This window comes from Helicoverpa armigera, chromosome 30, assembly GCF_030705265.1.
Source record: "Helicoverpa armigera isolate CAAS_96S chromosome 30, ASM3070526v1, whole genome shotgun sequence".
In the NCBI taxonomy this organism is placed as follows: Eukaryota; Metazoa; Arthropoda; class Insecta; order Lepidoptera; family Noctuidae; genus Helicoverpa; species Helicoverpa armigera.
Window position 1 is genome coordinate 4,274,653 of NC_087149.1, and position 22,683 is coordinate 4,297,335.

At 38.5% G+C, this 22,683-nt stretch overlaps 2 protein-coding genes across 7 annotated transcripts; one reads left to right on the plus strand and one right to left on the minus strand.

Moving 5' to 3' along the window:
- Positions 1 to 91: 91 nt before the first annotated feature.
- On the minus strand, positions 92 to 22,195 carry LOC110381410 (serine/arginine repetitive matrix protein 1). Of its 6 annotated transcripts, none has more exons than XM_064042860.1 (14): positions 22,071 to 22,195; positions 21,682 to 21,797; positions 14,341 to 14,441; positions 13,804 to 13,924; positions 12,591 to 12,683; positions 12,121 to 12,249; positions 11,200 to 11,344; positions 10,275 to 10,384; positions 9,613 to 9,718; positions 8,811 to 9,049; positions 8,153 to 8,311; positions 6,924 to 7,051; positions 6,231 to 6,340; positions 92 to 5,772 (listed from the first exon to the last, which is right to left on the minus strand). In XM_064042860.1, exons 3-14 carry the CDS (start codon positions 14,438 to 14,440, stop codon positions 5,725 to 5,727), a joined length of 1,488 nt encoding a protein of 495 aa, XP_063898930.1. In that variant the 5' UTR covers position 14,441; positions 21,682 to 21,797; positions 22,071 to 22,195; the 3' UTR covers positions 92 to 5,724. The 6 variants fall into 6 exon arrangements, with proteins under 6 accessions (XP_063898930.1, XP_063898926.1, XP_063898931.1 ...); XM_064042856.1 differs by having other exon boundaries at positions 9,598 to 9,718; XM_064042861.1 differs by lacking the exon at positions 12,591 to 12,683 and having other exon boundaries at positions 9,598 to 9,718.
- On the plus strand, positions 16,930 to 20,979 carry LOC126056570 (uncharacterized). Its single transcript, XM_049850095.2, has one exon. The coding sequence runs from the start codon at positions 16,930 to 16,932 to the stop codon at positions 20,977 to 20,979; it is 4,050 nt and encodes a 1,349-aa protein (XP_049706052.2).
- Positions 22,196 to 22,683: the final 488 nt, after the last annotated feature.

Here is a 22,683-nt window from a genome sequence, read left to right on the forward strand (position 1 = left end):
TTTCGTGTTTTTCTTAAGACTATTTAGTAGTATGTAGTACATATGTTCAATTTTGTAAGTCTGGTTATAAAATAAAAATAAAACAATTAAATACGAATTAGCGGAATTTATTAAATAAAAAATCTGTAAATATAATGAAAGTATTCTTGTAATGATATCATATTCGAAGGGACAACTATTCTACAGGCCGATTTAGCCGACATTGTCGCGCACGAAATAAACTTCTGTCTTAAATATGTATTATATATTTCGTATATATTTCTTGAATTTTAGAAGACAATGTATATTTACATTCATGCGCGACAACATTTTAATATCATACGATTAGTAAATATCATGATATGTTTACAATACACACCCCTTACTACAGCATTGAATGTTATATGCATATATAATCTTGTACAGTTCGAAAGATGTATTTTGACCAACTTGAAGTTGCTACAATATATTCTTTAGTAGTAATTTGCGGCTAAATTCAGGCTCGCAAAGTCATGTACAATGTCAGATCAATTAATGATACATTTCTTAACGTTTTAATAAAATCAAGACATTTACTAATCGTATGACATACGCCTTATATTAATTGCATAGGTATTATAATTCTAAATAGACGATACACTACATCAATCGGACACACATTTAGTTATTTATATAATATATTAAACATTTATCATTGCAACTTTATATTGTTGGCTACACTTTTTTTAACCGACTTTCCACGAAAGGGGTTCTTCGTAACAACAATGGGCTTTTAAAATGTTATTTTTCTTTCATTTTTCAACATTTATAAGATGCTATAACACCCTTTTAATAGCCCTAAGCTCAAGTCTTTAATTTTCAATGCCAATATTAGAAGTGTGGCCAACAAGCTAAAGTAATTTTACAATATATATACGTTATTACGTTATATTACAATGAGACATCATTGCTTTGCTTTACAAATTAGTTCTGGCTGAGACTCGACATTTATCTGTAGATTATTCTAGAACTATACTTAAACATAGATCTTATATTTTTGGACATGGGGGATTGTTCGAGTTAATGACTGCTGCGTTGGACACAAAGGGCTCCATTGATGTTCATCATCTGCTTAACCTTTTCTCAAACTATGTTGGGATCGGCTTTGCAGCTGAGTACCAGTGAGCCGCATGGAGCGACTGCCTATCTGACCTACTCAACAACGTTTTAACGGCCTTACTGCCTTAGATAGTTGAAGTATAGTTCTAGAATAAATCTGACATTAATTTTACAACGCTGTGTACCTCTAAAGCAGAATTGATTTTAATAAACAATATTCATTTTGTAGTTTGATTAGCTATTTCGATATCTTCCAATTTCTCGCATCTACATTCCTAAAAATGGTTTCTGCGTAGTGACTCGCGCTACGTTTGGCAAGAAACTTGTCAGGCTTTGAACTTTTACTCTCACACTTGAAAAGCTTCAGTCAGAGACATTTAATGATTGCCAAGTCACTCCTTAGTGACAGATTCTCATAGAAATTCTGCACTATAGAATGACTTAAGTAACGATTAAATGACTCCTGAGTGTGTCCATTAGCCTCCAAGCTACCATGTATTTGCTGTTGCTGTGCTTATACCAATATTAGCCAGTTACCGAGACAGCTAATCAAACTTGAACTATTGGTCTACGATAAATATATTGAGACATCCATTACACGTAGTACTATTGCAACATTACGGTCGAAGCATCTTGGATATTGCTGTGTAAAAACATCTATTTCACTATTTTATAACTCGAGAATGGCTGAACTGATTTGACACAAAATTGGTGGGGAGGTAGCTTAGAACTAGGTCATGGGATACTTTTTATGCCCCATCCTGTATTGGAAGTAGTTTTACTTGAGATGCAGGTGAAACCCGCGGGTGGAAGCTAGTTACGATATATTTTTTTTATTCAGATTCGCCAAGATACGTAGTCCGTACTGTTTTACTATAATCTACAAACTAGTTTAAAAGGTTTTCAATAAAATAAATATAAAAATGTTGTACTTCTAAGACATCAATACATTTAATTCTCAAGGGACATATAATTTTTTTTACACATTTTTTTCGGTAAATTCATCTTTTGGGGTCTAACTTGAAGACAGCAACGTAATTTTATAGCACTTTGAAAAATAATATTGCATACATAGGTTTTTAGTCACATTTTATTTTTAAACCTAGTTGAAGTGATAGACCCCATAAGGATAAGTTTTATTTTGGAAGCAGATCCCTGTAGTTACAAAGGTTTTCAGCCAATTACTTATACAAAAGAATCACATAATTTTACAGTAAAAAAAACGTATTTAAAATACATACAGTTAGGTAAATAAGTCTATTTACAATGTTAAGCGAAATTACTGGATAGTAATTAATTTTTTAACTTATAAAGTGGCTCCGAAACTAATATTAGTTTTAAAGTCAGTTAAACATGATTTTAATATAATTATCTACATACTAAGGGTGGGTTGCACCATTTAACTATAACGATAACCAAACCATAACCAGCCGTATACTTGCCGTCCATTGGATCGGCGATTAGCCATCTGAAAATGGTGCATCTGCTAATCTGACATCCTCAACCCAGTTATCTGGGCAACCCAACATCCCTAGTTATGACTGGTTATCAGACTTACTGCCTTCTGACTACCAAAGATGTTCAATGACATCTGGGACCTACAGTTTACCGTTTACACTTAGAAAGTACATACAAACTTTAAAAAGTTGCATCGGCACTTGGCTGACCTGGGATAGAACCCAGTCGCACTTGAGAGGTTGGTACTTTACCCACTAGGCCACCACACCTTTCATCATCATCATCTCAGCCATAGGATGTCCACTGCTAAACACAGGCCTGCCCCTCAGATCTCCACAGATACCTGTTGGAGGCGACCTGCATCCAGCGTCTTCCGGCGACCTTTATAAGGTCGTCTGTCCACCTCGTTGGTGGACGTCCTACATGGCGCTTTGTTATAGTTAAATGGTGTAACTCACTGTATAAGTTAGTCATTTGATCGCTATTTTTTTATGTTTAATTCATGTTCATTCAACAATATTAAGTTCATTTTTTATATACTTTTGACATGATTTACCGAGGTCTTTCTGTCTGATATGAGTCAGAACTCATAAAATACCAATTTTAATAACAGACAAACAGAAAAACCATTTTTAAGATAACAATATTAAAATCTTTCTATTACTATATTTTTTTTTATAAATTATTTTACATATACTTGTATTTTTTTTTCGATTATATTTCATGATTATTAGAGTATAAACTAGATTTTTTTTAATTTCTAAGATTTTTCCAATCCTTTAGAAGTCTTCAAAAGAGCAAAATTTGTCTTGTTCACTCTTATCTAAACCTCATACAATTTCTCTTCAGATAAGTTTACCACTCCGAAGTTAGCTAGAAGTGACTTCACTATAGTCAAAATTGCTGTGCACAGCATTTCACAGAGGCAAACTTATTTGACAAGACTTTTACTCCATAATTTCAATTTCAGAACTACCTTCAATCTTGCATTAGATTATTTTCTATACATTTATATTTTTTAGGGAGATATTTTTTACATTACGACTTGCAGATTCAAAATAAACAGACTATATTTAGACTGTTCTCAAGATCAGCCAGCTGCACAGGACATATAATAGTGCACAAGTATTTGCTTGGACACAGGTGCACTCACTATTCCTTCACTCTCATAGCCCGATGGGACGACAATCCGACACCACCGGAGATCAGGCACAGTCTAAATATAGAATGTTTTAATCAATATTGTACAACTTTACACCACAGATTAGCTTACTAAAAGTCCGTTCTTATCGTCCATATATCAAACTCTTTAATAAGCAAATCCATTGATTTTTAACATTACAGCTCTCATAAAATAACTATACCTGTGTGAAGACAGCTCTTTAACTCCTTGCAGAAGTATTTTGTTTGTGATATTGACTTGCACAGCCACTAGTTACCAACTTCACAGCGGTCAAGTTAATTTACAAGAGCTGTACAGACAAAATTGTCCATTTGTAAATAGTCACCATACTAATACCATCTACTTTAGCATCAAAAGTATTGAAGCTGCACAAACCTTCAATTTTATAGGAAAATCGTTCATTCACTTGTATTTCTCACTTTGTATGGTCATTTAGAAAACATGATTTTTATTTAATTATCTATAAAACTTTTACCTTATTGGTAATTTTGTTCGCAAAATCATCAGATACACAAACCTATAAAAATCCAACTTTACAATATTTTTTTTATCCTTTCCAATTTGTTGAAGTCCTAATTAGCAGTTTTGAATTCACTATCACCTTTTTTTGAAAGATTTTTATATCACTGTTCACACATTATTTGAAAACAGTTCATGATTTCACAGTACAACGTTTTAGAAGCATTCAAAAATTAGTTCACGCCTTACAAGGCAGGCAGGATACATTATAAAGGTCCTTCACACTACATTTGGTAGTCTTTATCTACCACAAAACTACACTGAAATTCACAAACTAGTGAGTCTGTTCACTATAAGAAAATAGTGTCAATTTCTCACTCAAAATTTTGTGCACTAGTATCATATTACAAACACAGCATTCACAAGACAGCTGAGTACAGTTTTTAACACTGTTATAACCAAAATATCCATTTATTTGGACAGTGGTACAGTTTTTTCATCACTGATACAGCATTATCAAGTGTTCACACAAGGCATAAGTTTCTCTGTGACTGATTTCTCAATCAACACACTAAGATCGCTCTAGTGCACTAAAAATGTTTTTTTCACAAGTTCTTAGCATTTTAACAATCGTGGAAACTCAATTTTCAGTTTATAAGCACTGCTTCAAATTTTTTAAACAGTTTTTAAGCACAATACAACAGTTTTATATCGGTTTTGATTTTTTTGCTATACCACAGTGTTCCTCACACTTCACAATTTTGTATGTGGCACAGTCAAACACGGTACAAGTTAGTACACAATTTATACAGTACTTTCACACTGTAGTGTCTGTCTATCTGTAATATTAGTATATTAAACTGTTTTTAACACACATCACTATAAAAATAGTTTTCATTTAAGGTCAGCACATTTACAGTTTCTTTATCAGATGCACTTTCCACTGTAGTGTTTGTGTGTATAATATAGTTAAGAAGAGAAATATGAAAATTTTATAAAAATCTATCACTGTATAAAAGCTACACTAACCAGAGTAACATAGGCTATATTTTGTCCGGGTTGTTAATAACATCTATTATGTGTTGTCACTGTCAAAACGTGCTTTGCCAACCCCAAATAAAATTAGGATAAAGGAGGATGATGATCATGATGATATAAGTTGTCACCGTTTTTCAACACTACGTCACATAATCATCTTCTGAGCCTTTTTCTCAACATGTTGGGGTCGGCTTCCAGTCTAACCGCATGCTGAGTAGCAGTGTTTCACTCAGTTTCCAGTGTTCAACACTTCATTAACAAACACTAATTTGTTCACTATTTTACTATAACACTAGTTTTCCAAGTTACATGTGATTGATGTATTTTTCTTTCTACACTTCTAGTTGTCACTATGTTAACACTATCACTAGTAGTCAAGTCAAGCACATGTCCCCAGGCACGTGTGTTGTGCCGGGGAGGGTGGCGGAGCCCCGGCGCTGCGCTCAGACGTCGGAGCGGGCCCCCGCCGCCAGGTCCACGGAGAGGACGGCGGCGGGGGCGGCGCGCCCTCAGCTGCGTCTGTGGCGCCCGCCGCGGCGGCGACGCTCGCGACGTACCTGTGTAATAAGGTTGTTTAGACTTCTAGCTACCGTAACATATTTTCTTGCATTCCCTTATGTAGGAAAACTAAAGATCTATAACAATCTTGATAGTATGTACATTATATTAAAATAAATAATACCTTCTTACTTAATCAATTGAAACAGTATTTTAGGTATTAGTTTATTTGTTTACTATGTATTTGTATAAAAAGTCCATTATCATGCATTATTATTTTCATTTAGTTAAATATAGATTGGAGTTACAAAAATCTAATGTGAAATCGAAATCCATACAAATAATATAAATACGAAAGTAACTTTGTTTTTCTGGCTTTCAAGCCCAAACAGAGTCAACATTTTTAAAAGACACGTGCCGTAAGCTTCTTTTTATCCAGGTGCGGCAACAAGTTTCCTGGAAACGCAGGTGGATCCACAGGTATCAGTTAGTATATAATATAAACAGTTGTACATACCGTGCCCACCTCGCCCTCGGCCCAGCGCTCGTAAGCTCGCTCGTGTTTGAGCCACTCCTGGTACTTGTACCACCATTCCTCCCACTTCACGTAGTCGCCCAGAGTCAGACCTGAGGACGATACATAACAATTTAATTTATTTGCTTATTTAGGATCGGTTGTTGGGTGGATCCTTAACTGAGTACTGAATCTTCTGGTCGTGGGGCGCAGGGAGTTGAGAGAAACACGGTGTTCGGACACCGGATATATCTCGCGTGAACCCCCAGATAGAACCGTTCGCTCGGACCAGTGCGCAGTAACTGTCCGTGCCTCGCATACCTCACTCACGACGTTTTTGTTACCCTGCACTCTGCCACACATACTTACATGTGTCCCTAAACTTAAAACATACACCATGTTTCACCAAAAAAATGATACAGAAATCGAGAGCATACGTTTTCCTAAACAGCATGTTTTCGACAACAAATTCATGATAAAATATAGTCAGAAACCAGATAGTCTGACAATCAGTCTTGCTTAAGTCTGTATCGAAAAGATCAGACAGGCAGTCACTCTAAATGGCATACTGGTACTCAGCTGCATCTGTTTACACTGGTAGCCGACCCCAACATACCTTGGAAAGCAGGAAAAAATCATCCATGTCCGATTTGAGGACCTCCTCCTTTTTGGGAAGTCGGTTAAACAAGAACTCACCTCTAAGATACCCTCGTTTCTTATAGTAGTCATATCTGACGCGCACATCGTCCCATGATGGTAGACCGGCCGGGGCTGCTAGGAGCAGTTCCTCAGGATAACTGCCTGTCGCTGCACCTTCGAGAGCCCTGCGGAAGAAAGTGGAGTATTAGAGGATATGTTTATTTGGTACTTAGTATGTATTTATAGTTGTTTGCAGAGAGAAAATAAGTCTGTCTGTAAGTAATTCTGGGTTAAGCTCGCCGTTGTCATAAACTGTCTTAATTCTTAATATATTTATTGTTAAGAGTGCAATAAAGAATAAAAAAATAAGTCTTAGACCGAATTCGATTTTATATTATACATGTATTCATACATATTTTCTATAGCAAAATATTGTTAGATGCCAGACAAAAAATAGTCTGATGACCATGACTATGGGTAGTCAGAAGCCAGAGCCTGATAACCAGTCTTACAAAGGCGTATTGGGTTGCCCGGGTAACTGGGTTAGAGGAGGTCATATAGAGAGTGGCTTCTTGTAAAACACTGATACAAACTCAGCTACATCTTGGTTAGACGTTTTGGGGGCTGTCTTTTGTAAATTTCTGACGTTCAAAAAGTGCCGTTTTGCAGCCAAGTCTGAATGAATGATTTTTGATTTGTATCTTACGGGTAAGCCGAAAATCGATCTCAGTGGCATGCACTTGGAGAGGCCCATGTCCAGCAGTGGACTGTGATAAGCTGATGATGATGATGATTTGTATCTTACGGGTAAGTGCACGTTTTGGGGGCTGTCTTTTGTAAATTTCTGACATTCAAAAAGTGCCATTTTGCAGCCAAGTTTGAATGAATGATTTTTGATTTGTATCTTAGGGATAAGCCGACAAAATACAAGAAAAACGGCTGCGATGGTACGGACATGTTAAAAGGAGACCACCTGAGTACATCGGCAATGCGACACTCAATCTCGATATACCCGGTCAAAGGCGCAGAGGCAGGCCAAAACTGCGGTGGTTGAGTGTCGTAAAGAAAGACATGGAAATCTGCGAACTCAAAGAGGAAGATGTCCAGGATAGAGCGAAGTGGAAGAAGAAGATACGGAAAGCGGACCCCGTCACAAGACGGGATAAACGCTAAGAAGAAGAAGAAGATCTTAGGGATAAGCCGAAAATCGATCTCAGTGGCGTGCACTTGGAGAGGCCTATGTCCAGCAGTGGACTGCGATAGGCTGATGATGATGATGATCTTACGGGTAAGTGCTAGGCACGTGCTCTTGCGGGGCGGCGTCGTCTCGCTCGATGCGCACGTGCAGGGTGCTCTCGCGTCGCGTGATGCGCATGTTCTCCAGCCGGGCGGACCGGTCCGCTGACCACTGCGCCATCTTGCCAAAACGCTCTGAGAGGGTTAACCTGTGGGGAGAGAGTGGATGGTAGTTTAAGTTTCTACATTAAAATAATAAAGAGAATATCATAAAGTCTCTAAAACTACTTTCTTTCACTGCTGTACACTATTTCCTAGTAACAGAGTCTATATTTTATCCGAATCAAATTTTAACGAGATGCGACTGAAACCGCGGAGAAAAAGCCAGTAAATAAAATGGTTGTAAAGAATTTTCGCTACTTTTTATGTAAAATTATGAACACTGGATTTGAGTATGTGGATTTTTGTAGCTCTTTCAAGTAAAAATTATGGATGGGATCTTCAGATAAGATTCTAATATTTTCCTACATACACAGTTACAAGTGAAGCTAATATAAGCGTGTTTAAATTCTAAAAAGAAGTGCAATTACTAATACATTACATTTTTATCTTCCTTCAAGTTAACTTGTATAACTAAATAAAGTCGCATTCACTCATTTTTTCTCAAATTTTCACTACATTCATACATAACATGGACACAAAGCTCACCTCTGCGGCTGCGGCTCCGAGCTAGCATCGGACTCGCTATCGCTATCCGTATCATTGAGTGCAGCAGCTATAGCAGCCGGCGACACGGCGCGCGGGTCCCGGCGCGAGGGCCGCGGCGGCGCGGGGCCCGGCGGCCCGGGCGGCGCCGCGGGGGGCCCGGCCCGCCGCTCGCCCTCGCGCTTGATGTGCGTCGTGGGCATGGGACGGACTGCCATTTGTGTGCGTTGCCATTCTAGGACCTGGGAATGTATGTAGAGTTCAAATATGCTGCCTGCAAAGGCCTGTTTGAAATATGAACATTACTCTTTGAAAAGTAATTTTGACAGAACTTTTCCTGCTTAAAATTAAAAAAGGATACAATTGATATTGTTGTACTAAAATTAACCATAAAACTCACTTATAAAAATGGTAGGTACCTCTTATATAAAAAAATATTACCTATAATCTTGTTAACAATTCTGTACATATTTTTTAAAAGTAAATAACGATTGTATTTTTAAATTACATTTTCAAATGGGATATCGTTTTTTTAAAGGGGCGTGGTGCTATTTTTAAGCTATTTAATTTACAAATAAAAAAATACCTTTCAGATCTATACCGTCAATAAAAACCAGATATAGAGCTCAATATTATTTTATTTATTTACTTTTGCACACACAACAGCCTATTTAAAGCCTAAGGCGTTTTCTACCAGTATACCTTTGAATTATTATACTAGAATTTCCCTCCACATTCCCACACAAAACCAATAACAAGAATTAAACATAAACACAATGGTGATACATACATGAGGCGCACATACCTTCTCTTCCCGGGTGCGCTTGCTGGCCTCGCGAGCCTTCAGCAGCTCGCGGGTCGGCTGTACCGCGCGGGCGGGCCGGGGACGCGACGGGGATGTCGTTGCCGCACTGTTGAAAAAATAACTTTATTATTATAAAATAACAGGGATTTCTGTAGGAGGAAACTAATCTAAAAAAATAATCTTATGATCTATAGGTGGTTGACTGGAAGAGAATGTCTTGCAGCATTAAGTCCGCCAATGTACCAATTTTGTACATAAAGTATAAATAAATAAATATATGTATTGACAAATTCTTAATTAAATTGATAGAGTCTGTCTCTTTTTAACGTTACACATAGTCAGAAAGTCTGACAACTTACCAAAGGGTATTGTGTTCTCCACATAGCGATTGAGTATGTCACACAAGTACCAATTTAAATTTTTAAGCTACATGTGCGTTATAAGCACATTATATCTTGGACACCAATGACTGAGTAAAGGCGAAGAAAAACATTTGAAACACCCTGGACGTTTGAAGTCTGAAATCGCCAATCCGCCTTGAGCAATTGTGGTCATTAAGGCTTATTCCTTCTCTACATGAGAAGGGGCCTATCCCCAGCAGTTAGACAAAAATAAAGTTCTCATCATCCAGCCTAGGTATAAATTGTAGTAAGAAAACTCACGGTGGTGGTTTAGCCGGCTTGGCGGGCGGCGCAGTCTTCTTGTTCTTGGCCGAGCACACGGAGCACGACTCGTCCGAACAACTGCTCACTGACGATCCGGAGCCGGAAGACTGCGAAATATTAAACCTTTAGTATTTTATCCTACACTTCTATACTAATGTAATAAAAGATAATTTACTTTGTTAAAACATGCGTATATATTTACAAAACAGAGGTTACATAAGTTGTTAATACAATATTTAAGCCCTTACATGTTTTGCCTGTAAAATGATGTATATTTTTTTGCAAATATAAATGCAAAACGTCACAGTATAGAGAGGAAATATATGTTTGTTGCCCTAAAGGCTCTGAAACTACAGGATTTGAAAATTTATTTAACTGATTTGAAGTTATACTATTCCCGTCTCTGTTGAGCTTGAGAAAGAACATAGGATAGTTTTTATCCCAGACTTTGGAAACGCGATATAACCGAACTCTACGCGGGCGGAAGCTAGTGGGACTTAAAAATACCCGATGTGTGTGGTTTCTTAGAAATTACAATATATTTACAGATTTTTTACGACTAAATTGCCTAAAAATACCAAACTTCAGTCTCACCAAGCTACATACACCATATTTCCTACAAGTCTCTGATATTTACCTTCCTAGGATCTGGCGGCTAGGGCGGCCTGACTGCGCGAGCGGGTGGTGAACGGGAGAAGAGCTAGTTTATTAAAATATTGAGGATGAAAAATGGGACCTAAAAATACCCGAATTCTGTTGGTTTCCTTGAAACTTAAATATTTTTGCAGATATTTTTTATATTGTACAGTTTTTTACAGTCAAAATTGTATAAACACAGCCAACTTGTATTTTGGTGAGATAGAAGTTTGCTGTTTTTAGACTATTGCTATTAGACGAGTAGCTGTAAGTCTCTGATATTTACCTTCCTAGGATCAGGCGGCGAGGGCGGCCTGGCTGGTCGAGCGGGTGGTGGGCGGGCGGGCGCGGCGGCGGGGCGGGCGGCGGGACGCCGGGCTGCCTGAGGGCGGGGAGAGCGGCGACGAGGACTGCGGGCTGGACTGCGTCTGCTGTGTAGAGGAAAATATATAAGTTGTTGTTATATTCATGACGGTAGATAGAAGAGTGTGGAAGGAGAAAACGTGCTGCATCGACCACAAATAAAATTGGGATAAGGGCAGGAGGATGATAGATGATAGATGGTATTGGTTTTACAGTCTCATAGATTCTTTGAATTTTTGACTGCCTCTATACCACGTTTAGCACTTCATGACAATTGGCTGATATGATATGAATTCAAAGTCAAATTATTTACTTTTATTTCACTGGAAGTGGCAGCTTAAAGGGTAAAACATCAACCTCTATGTATGAATCTGTTGGTTTAAGTGCGTGAGTTCGATTCCAGGTCAAGCAAGTAACAATGCAACTTCTCTAAGTTTGTATGTACTTTCTAAGTATTTCTTGGACAACAGTGACTGATTACAGGTGAAGGAAAACATATCAAGGAAAACCTGGACTACAAAGTCTGAAATCACAATGGTGGTTAACACTCAATCCTTTTCTATGTGAGAGGAGGCCTGTGCCCAATAGTGGGACAATAAAAAGTATTCAATGATGATGATTAGATTCTAGAAAATTGATCCAATTTACTCATGTGCGCCGTTCCCATGCCCCAATTTATTTTGTGCCTGGCGCAACGTGTGCGCAATGTCTTCTTTCAAAACTTCTTACCTTACATCATCTCAAAAGACACACTCTTTGCAGCCATTTCATCTTCCACACAATTCAACCACAATTCTCCAAGTGCAGATCTACAGGTGCTCTGCTGACAATATATCACTCTTACCTGATAGGGCTTCGCCTAGGGCTGCGGCGGGCGGAGCGCGAGCGCGACTTGCGCGGCGAGCGGCGCCCCACCGGCGAGCGCGAGCGGCGGACCACGGGCGACCGGGACCGACGGCTCGGCAGAGGAGTTCTATGCAACAAAACATTATAACGTCACTAAAAATATTTAAAAGAACTAACATTTTTCGTACAGTTTTGGGAAGTAATTAGCACTCGATGTTTTTGCGCATACAGCGTGTATCAGAAATAAAAGAAAATTGCGCTATTTTTCTATCTTTTGCGCAGAAACAACACTTTCTAGCGCAACGGCTGCACTACTTTTGCGAAACAACTGAACTATTTTTGCGCAACCACCGCTCAAATTTTGCGCAATAGCTGTGCTACTTTTGCGCAACCACTGCGCTAATTTTGCGCAAACTGCGCAACTTTTGCGCAAAGTTTAAAAGCCCTATATAATATCAAGGGAGTCACCTGGACCGCCTAACTGCCGGGGACCTGGAGCGGCGCGGGGAAGGCGACCGCGACCCTTCTAGATACAGTTGTTTGTATCCAGTGTGACGCCATCTGTTCAAACGGTGTCTCACGTCAGTTATAGGGTAATTGACTACCTTTTTAGGGGTATAAAAACATGATAAAACTATATAAAAAAAAGTCAAAGCCTGTTTTGATCATTTCTTTGGCTGCATACTGCATAGGCCTGTTTAGCAGTCTTAAGGCCGATTTTTCAATCACCAGATAACCCTTACGTAGAAGTAGGTTTTGACGCTATAATTAGTCCTCAGGTGGATGTTAGCTGTTGATTGAAAAATCGGCCCTTAGTGGCCATACCATACATCATAAATAGATAACAAAATAGAAAAAAATAAACAAAAATGTGTTAATAAACACGTAAAATCATGTAAATAAAAATTAAAATGAAAGGTTTTTATTACATTTAGAATTAATTCCATTAACAAGTTTTTACAAAACGTCAAAAACTACATTCTATTTTCAAATAAACAATAATACAAAATAAAATCCATAGCCTACTTTAATTTAAAAATCAACAAAAAAAAGAAATATAAGTAGTCAACGACCCTACCTATTATGTTCTCAACTTCGAACATAATAGTCCACAAAATTTAAATATAGGGTCGCTAATGGCAGATTAAAGAGAGTAGGCACGGAGACCTCTAGAATTTTAATGCAATAGTTGAAAAGCCTAAAGTAGCCAGAAAAATTAGTTGCATATACTAGCATATACTACTAGTAACTGAGTTCTAGTGTGGAAAACGCGTAGTGTCAGCATAATTAGAAAGAACCTTAAGATGAATGCTTTGACTGGTAGAGGGCAGTTAAAAAATAAATAAAATACAATCACGTTCTGCATTAGAAAGTGTAGTGAAATTTGAATTTTAAAAATTTCAAATAACTTTGCACCTATCACTGCTATTTCTCCACCAGCCAAAGGTAGACTGGGAGAAAACGCCTAAGGAGTTAAGTCCGCAATTGTAAAAAATTGAGCATAAAGTATTAAATAAATAAATAAACCTTTGGGGTTTACCGCGATTGATAAGTTCACACCTCGTATCGAATTTTAACAAAACTTAAAACATCAAAAAACCATTTCATATTTTAATTCCCGCTATTAGTTGAAGCATTCACCAAAAGGGCAAAGCCCTACAAGGAAGGGTAATAATCTCACCGGTTGGGATCCTTCTCCTCGACCTCCAGCAGTTTCCGGTCCCAGCTGCCCGGCGAGCCCTGGCGAGCTCTCTTCATAACGTTGTCTATCTCTTTCCGGCGGCCTGCCGGATTGGACGGATCTGTTGAGAGAATGAATATTAATGATGGTGGTAGCTATTGTAGATGGCGCCAGACTTTTTGGCAACCCAGAATATTTTGAGCCCAAGGGAAGTACTTCATTCACATGGGTGACAAGTAGTCTATATGTAATTCTAATATATTATAAAGTTTCATCCAAATCCATTCACTAGTTTTAGCCCAAAAGTGAAACTGTTTCTTTAAACACACTTGTCTTCAGAAATACTCGTACAATTTGAAAAATGATTTCATTGTTTGATATCCCTTTTATCAAGATAGATTATGGGCTAGTCTTAACCATGTGCGCGAAACATTTCCCACAAGACACAGGTAATTTGACAAAATTTGACAGGCACAATGAAATAAATACACTTTATACAAGTCAATTAGTACTATAATAAGTAAAAAATCCACAAACCGTTGATCCGTGAGTGTTGCGGATTCCTATCCATATGCAACCGGTTCTTGGAGGCCGCCTCCGCAGCACGGGACACGGACCCGTTGCGTCTGGAAGACATCCTGTAAACCGATTGACTGAGTTAAGATATCTGATGTAAACTTTCTAACTCCTTCTACTGCTTCTGTGCTGAAAATGGTATTGCAGTGGAACGTAAATTATCCGAATCGGTCTTAAGCTACTAATACCTCTATTTTTGTTATGAATTTTTATACTTTTTATTTTTGTTAGGGCTTGATGGGGTTGCAACTTGGTCTGGTTGTGAAGTTCTAGTAAACTTTATCGTACAACTCTGTTTATCAAATGTTATGAAGGTTTATTCTTTGTGTGACAATATTTTTTTCTTTATTACTAGTCTAAATCTGATTATCCGAATCAACGCCGGTCCTGGATAATTGGCGTTCTACTGTATGATGCATACAAGATGTGAATGAATTTAAATCCACCTTGGGTTTGTTTGGGGTTTATGGGTTGAAGTGCTTGCTTTTGGTGCATAACGGTTAATGTGTGAGTATTTTATCTCCTGTGATCTAAAGTATGTCTTACGATTGATGAAACTGGTATTAGAGTATAAGATTGAACTCAGTGGTGTCCGGTGACACTCAAGTGCTTTAAACATTTAATTTTGTTTTATGGTGTATTGAATGATTTTTCTTTTATTTGTTTACATAATATCCAACAATAGACGATAAGATTGACTTGGAGAGAACCGAAAATATCTAAGATCATGTGGTGTAGATCTATTTTATGTTTTTTTGTATTTGACGCGGGTGCGCTGGATTTATTTTAATTTGATAAAAAATTTGGGATGCTTTGGCATAGTAGTTTCTATTTTAAATCTTAACTCATCTGTAAGAATTTTTTTATTCGAAATTAAATGGAAGTCACAACAGTCACTTTAAGAATAGATTTTTGCAGTTCATCTTAGTCATGTTTGGGTGGAGACAGATGAAAAATTTAATAACACAAGACTATTTTCATTTCTATGTTATTTGTATTTTGTATATAGTAGTACATTATGTTTCGAGAACGAATTTTAAGGTTGAATGACTATCAAACTATTGCTTTTGACTGAGACTCTGCTAAGTGTGTCTGTTATATCTATATTGTAACTACTACCACTATATTCTAACTATACATGTGTTTGTGACGCGCGCCGCATGTCCCCACCTCAGTTCTGTCGCAAATAAACAGTCTTCAAGCAAACACGCATTTTAAATCATATAATTCCTGCTAAGCAAAAAGCAACCTTAATACCATCAACATAGTGGTCACAATCGAGCCGAATCTGCGAGCCCAGCTAATTAGTGAAAACAAGTTATCGAAGCCACCGGCCGGCCGACGAGAACAATAGCATTCCAAGACTCATTAGTGAATGAATAGAAAAAATAAAAAGGTGCAATGAGTGCTAACGAGCTTATTAACGTTTTAGAAGACACGGCTACATTATTACAGAAAACGCAAGTAAATATTAAGAAATGTCCTAAAACCAGGTTGACAAAAGGTTACGTTGAAGCAAGAATCAAATGTATAGAAGAATATTGGACAACGTTCAGAGAAACTCATCAACAATTAGTCAAGATAACATCGAAAGAACAAAAACAAAAGTTAAATTACTTCGTTAACGAGGATTTCTACAGTTATGAAGACTTGTATCTTGTGTTATTAGCCGATTTACAAGACCTTTTGTCGACGTTAAATGCATCATTACCCACATCATCGAAAAATAATTCATCAACTAATACGAATAATGATCAACTCGTTAGGCTGCCAAGGATACAATTACCAAGTTTTAGTGGGAATTATGAAGATTGGACGACCTTTCAAGACCTATTTATTTCATTAGTTCATGAAAACACGGCGATTAGTGATGTGCAGAAGTTACATTATTTGAAAAGTAGTGTCACTGGGGAGGCCGAGGTGTTATTGAAGCCTATTCAAATAACTCAAAGTAATTATGAACAAGCATGGAGTGTTCTTAAATCAAGGTACGATAATAAAAGATTGATTATTAATTCAGTGTTAAAGAAATTGTTTTCGCAAAGGAAAATTAATACGCAATCTGCAAATCAAATAAAGAGTTTATTAGACGTTACAACGGATTGTTTAAACAACTTACAAAACTTAAATATAAATACGAACTCATGGGATCCTATCATTATTTTTATTTTGATTCAGAAAATGGACCCAGAGACTCATAAAGAGTGGGAACAAACTGTTTGCACAAATGAAGCTGATAAATTACCTACCTGGGATGATTTAAAGCAGTTCTTGCAGTCAAGATATCGTACCTTAGAACTTGTAATGTCAACATCGGGCCTCCGTGAAAAACCTATCAAAGAACGTTCACACCTTGTAACTGCTACAGCTGCAACTTCACCATTGTCAGTTGATAGAAAATGCGTGTTATGTAAAGAAAGTCATACCTTATGCCACTGTAAGGAATTCACCAAACTGCAACCTGCTGAGAGATCTGAATATGTGAAATCAAACAACATTTGCTTTAATTGTTTGGCAGCTGGTCATTCCGCATATCAATGTAAATTGCGGATGTCATGTCGTATATGCAGCCGACGTCATCACACTCTACTACACCGACCTAAGGACGCTGCTTTTTCGGTACAATCTGAGGACTCTAAACAACCGAGAGCAATACAGCACGGCGTAGAAGAGAGAGAGGAACTAGTCAACACTACGATCGCGTCGCATCACAGTGCCAAACAAAGCACAAGTGTAGCACTACTGGCCACGGCAACAGTTTCAGCAAGGAACGACCATAATCACACTGTTGTTCTACGTGCACTAGTAGACCAAGGTTCGCAGGCATCATTCATTAGCGAGAAGGCGACACAACTACTCAAGTTAACCAGGCATACAGCAAGAGGAAGTATCATTGGTGTGGGATCTACAAGAACCAACGTTGATCACGTGGTGCAACTAAGGATTGGATCTCGATGGAATCCAAGCTTCGAGATTAATGTTCAAGCATACGTTATGAATAAACAGTTAACCACGAAGATCCCCTCCAAAGCTGTCACTGTTACACATTGGCCACATCTAGAGGGACTCAAATTGGCGGACCCAGAGTATCATAAACCCGGTCCAATAGACTTGCTTCTAGGTGTCAAAGAGTATGCGCAAATTGTGCAACAACAATTAATCAAAGGTCCTCCTGGTTCTCCATGTGCTCAAGAAACAAACCTGGGATGGATTCTGTTTGGAGAAATCAATACCAATGTTACAGAAGAAAGCTTTCTGGTCCTTCATCAGCAAATAGAAGTAGATAACATGTTAAAATCCCTTTGGGAAATAGACACTGGAAAGAAAAGAATATTAACAAAAGAAGAAAAGCTATGTGAAACAATATATGTAAACACTCATGCAAGAACAAAAGAAGGAAGATATGTAGTAAGTTTACCCTTTAAAACTGAAAATCCCTTATGTCTAAATGGAAACACAAAGGAAATAGCAAGAAAGAGACTAATACAGCTTGAAAGAAGATTTAGAAAGGAACCTTTACTAAAAGAAAGCTACCAAAAGGCCATGCAAGAATATATAAAATCAAACTATATGGAAAAAATACCTGAAAATGAAAGTAATAAAAACAAAGCCGTGTACTTACCTCATCACGCAGTAGTCCGCGCCGACAAAGAAACCTCGAAGACACGCGTCGTGTTTGATGCTTCAGCCAAAGGGTCGAATGACGTTTCGCTCAACGATGAACTGCTTGTAGGTCCTCAACTGCAAGACGACCTTAGAGATATTGTTATGCGGTCGAGATTACATCGCGTCTGCTATGCCAGCGATATCCAGAAGATGTTCCTTCAGGTCCTATTACATAAAGAAGATGCCGATACTTACCAACGCCTTCTGTGGAGAGAAGAAGACTCAGATCCAATCAACGAATACCGTATGCTTCGTGTTACTTTTGGTACAGCTTCAGCACCCTATCTAGCAGTAAGAACGCTTCATCAAGTGGCTGACGATGAAGGTGGGAACCACCCAGAGGCTGTACGAGTAATCAAATCAGATCTGTACATGGATGATCTGATCTCTGGCGAGGACACGGCAGATCAGGCTATACAGACAGCGCAAGAAATTTCATCTATTCTGCAAAAGGGTGGCTTCATATTATCAAAATGGTGTTCAAATTCTAAGGACTTTATGCAATTCATAGATGAAAGTAAGAGATCAACACGAGTACAATTAGATTTAAAACTAGATGGAACTGTACAAGCCCTGGGATTGATCTGGAATCTAGGAACAGATCAATTTCAGTATAAAATAGACTTACCCCCAGTGTCAGATAAAATTACAAAGAGAACTATCTTATCGGACATGCAGAAACTGTTCGACCCGCTGGGATGGATCGCTCCGAGTTTAATCTTGGCTAAAATGTTAATACAAAAATTATGGATGGAAAAGACTGGCTGGGATGACAAAATAAGCCAAACCCTGATCGACGAGTGGTTGACTATTCGTAAGGACTTTGAAGAAGTTAAAAACATATATATTGATCGATGGCTTGGCACATTAAGTAATGAGGTAGACACGATAGAAATTCACGGCTTCAGCGACGCCTCCACGCGAGCATACGCTGCAGTGGCTTATGTCAGAATAAAGAGGCAGGATGGCTCGGTGTCAACAAAACTGCAAGCAGCAAAGACTAGAGTGGCACCGCTGCGTACTGTGTCCCTACCACGGTTAGAGCTGTGTGGGGCGCTGTTGTTGTCGAGATTGCTTAAGCAAATACAACAAGCCCTGAGAATACCTACCTCAAACGTCTATGCATGGACAGATTCAACCATTGTCCTTGCATGGTTATCAGGCGATCCACACAATTGGAAGACGTTTGTAGCAAACCGGGTTGTAGAGATAGCTGAAAGTGTGGACAATAACCGGTGGTTTCATGTCTCGTCTGAAGATAATCCAGCAGACATTGGGTCACGTGGTATGCTAATAGTTGATCTGGAAAAGTCTGACTTGTGGTGGAAGGGTCCAACTTGGCTCTCTGAAACAGAAATAATATTAAAACAAGAATGTGCATCTACTGATTTAGAAAGAAAACAGGATAAAATACAAGCAAATTTAAAAATAGATATTGAGGAAGGCCTGACGTCACAATTTAAAGAATATACTAATTTACAAGAATTGATAAAAGCGATAACATATTGTATAAGATTTTTAAATTTTAAAAGAAATTTGAAAAACATGGGAAAAGATTTTACTACAAATGAATTAGAAAGGTCACTCATGAAATGTATAGAATTAGTACAACAAGAAGAATTCCAAGATGATATAGAGAGACTAAAATCAAATAAAGCATTAAAAAAGGAAAGTAAAATTAAAACCTTGAATCCTTACCTTGACGGAGCTGGTATCCTCAGGGTGGGCGGTCGACTTCGTAACGCGAACTTGGATGAGCAGGTTAAACACCCTATTGTATTAGGAAACAAGAACGATTTGGTGACCTTGATTATCGCCGATGCACATGCTAGAACATTGCATGGTGGTGTTCAACTCATGTTGAGTTATCTAAGCTCAAGGTATTGGATTGTACGTGGCAAGACACTCATAAAATCGTGCATTCACAAGTGTCTCATATGTGCCAGACTTAGAGCGAAATCAAGAACACAGATAATGGGTGACCTGCCTAAAGTGAGAGTCACTCCTGCTCGAGCTTTCTTACACACCGGAGTTGATTTTGCAGGCCCATTTCAGATAAGCATGTCCAAAGGAAGAGGCATTAGAACTCAAAAGGCATACATTTGCGTATTCATATGCATGTCAACCAAGGCAATACACCTTGAGCTGGTAAGCGATTTAACCTCAGAAGCTTTCATCGCTGCGTTCAAGCGGTTTGTTGCAAGAAGAGGGAAATGTAGCCATATATGGAGTGACCAGGGACGAAACTTTGTTGGTGCCAACAAAGAGCTGATGGCTGCATGGAAAGAAGCAAATCTGGTCTTCGAAGGTGTAATATCAAACACACTGGCAATGGAAGGAACGCAATGGCATTACATACCGGCGTACTCACCGAACTTTGGAGGTTTGTGGGAAGCAGGTGTAAAGTCGGTCAAGCATCATTTGAAACGCGTTCTCTCCACCAACCTCACGTACGAAGAAATGATCACCGTGCTGTGCCAGATTGAGGCCTGTCTCAACTCCAGGCCGTTGTGTCCTATCGACGACAAAGATCCAGACTGCATAGAAGTACTTACACCGGGACACTTCCTTATTGGTGAAGCCCCTATCGTTGTACCGTCACCTGACTTCAAAGACGCAAAGATGCATTCCCTATCCCGGTGGCAGTATACACAAAAATTGCTCGGTGATTTCTGGCGACGTTGGCAACAAGAATACTTAACGAGATTACAACAACGTCCCATTTGGTTAAAGAAAATAGAAGAGTTCAAGGTCGGTGATGTTGTTTTAATAAAGACCGACGGATTACCACCAGGAAAGTTTTCCCTGGGTCGTGTTATACAAAAACACCCGGGAGAGGACGGTATTACCAGAGTCTACAGTATAAAAAGCGGCAACAGCGTAGTGAAGAGATGTTGTTCAAAGTTATGCGCGTTGCCTATTGATTCTGAATAAATGTTAAGTGTTAAGTTTACACATAAGATATATGTATTAGGTTAAGATTTTTTTTTATGTTTAGAAAAGAACTACGTCCTTTTGGTGGGCGGCATGTTATATCTATATTGTAACTACTACCACTATATTCTAACTATACATGTGTTTGTGACGCGCGCCGCATGTCCCCACCTCAGTTCTGTCGCAAATAAACAGTCTTCAAGCAAACACGCATTTTAAATCATATAATTCCTGCTAAGCAAAAAGCAACCTTAATACCAGCAACAGTGTCAAATCCTTTGTCTGAATTATATTGCGTGTTAAAGGAGTATGTAATTGTTTTAAGATTAGATCTAACATAATATAGTCTGGAATTCCACAGCAAAAGCTTACGACAAGCATTCTTGCACGAAAACTAGTTCAACTTTCACATTTTCAAGCCAATTCACACCGCATTTTCTTACAGAACAAGTATCGATTTTTATGTCGCCTTTGTGTAACTTTTACTCACTGAAAATGTACGCTGACGTCATCATTGCCCGTTTTAACGCGTAAATAAGTTATTAATTATGATAAATTTCATTGGAGAAGCGATTAACGACGGCCTAAAACGGTATTTTCGATCGCAACTAACTGTACGGCCTTATTCTATTTATACTCTGTTCAAGATGGCTGCAACGAATCGATTTTCCTCACCTGCATTCAAAACCATGACAAACTTACCTGAACGACTCCGTTCAAGGATCGGATGGAGCGAGGGCTCCGAACGCGCGCGGCGGGACGCGGGGGGCGAAGCCCCGGTGCCTGGCGGCGGGCAGACGCGAAGCCCGGCAGCGCCGCTGTAAAAACCGACATACTTAGAATACGAAAGCGGCGCGCGGGCGTACGAAAGCTTCGCGAGGGACGAAGCGACCGCGATCGACACAGGCCCACGCGAGGCGAACATGCAGCCTCCGGGCACACGCGGCGAGGCCTCACGGAACAGGCCAGACACGGCATAGGATCCTCCATAGTGCTGGCGGCGAAGCGACGCTCCTCGGAGACGGCAGACTGAACATCCAACATCAAATACTATATTCACCTTATATTAATCACAAAACAAAGTTACGAACCAGTATAAAACACGTAAACTTTTTCACTGAAGTTCAATGGTTTCCGAGACGGCGTAATTCGCTAGGAGTAGCCGCGACACGCCTTTCTACGTTCAGCGGCCATTTTGTTTAGCTATAAAGTACTCTGTGTTTAGCTATTCATTGACCTTTCTCTTTCTCTTCGATTTTTTGCGTTTCATCCTGCGATGAAGTGAAAGGGTGCCAATATTACTGCATGAAAAAACTGGTTTGAACCCTAAAACGAATTACTTTATTTGTTTTATTTATTTTCCATTGAATTTTACATTCATTTAATAATTTTATCATCTATTTATTCAGTTTTTATCAAATAAAATCTCCGAAAATAAACAATCCCTATACGTGCAAAAAGCAATAACAAAACGCAAGCTCAATGTTACCAGCAAAATAAATTTCTACTAATATGTTAATTCTTTGAAAATTACGTAAGTTTCCATTCAAAAAAAGTCCGAATTTGAATGAAATATACAGTAATTTAACAAAATAATTCTAGATCTTTTTCATATACTAATAAGATGGTCCGATGAAACGTTCCTCTTTCTTTGAGAACTGCATATGCCTCTATTCATGCAAAATGCAACACCGATAGATGCGT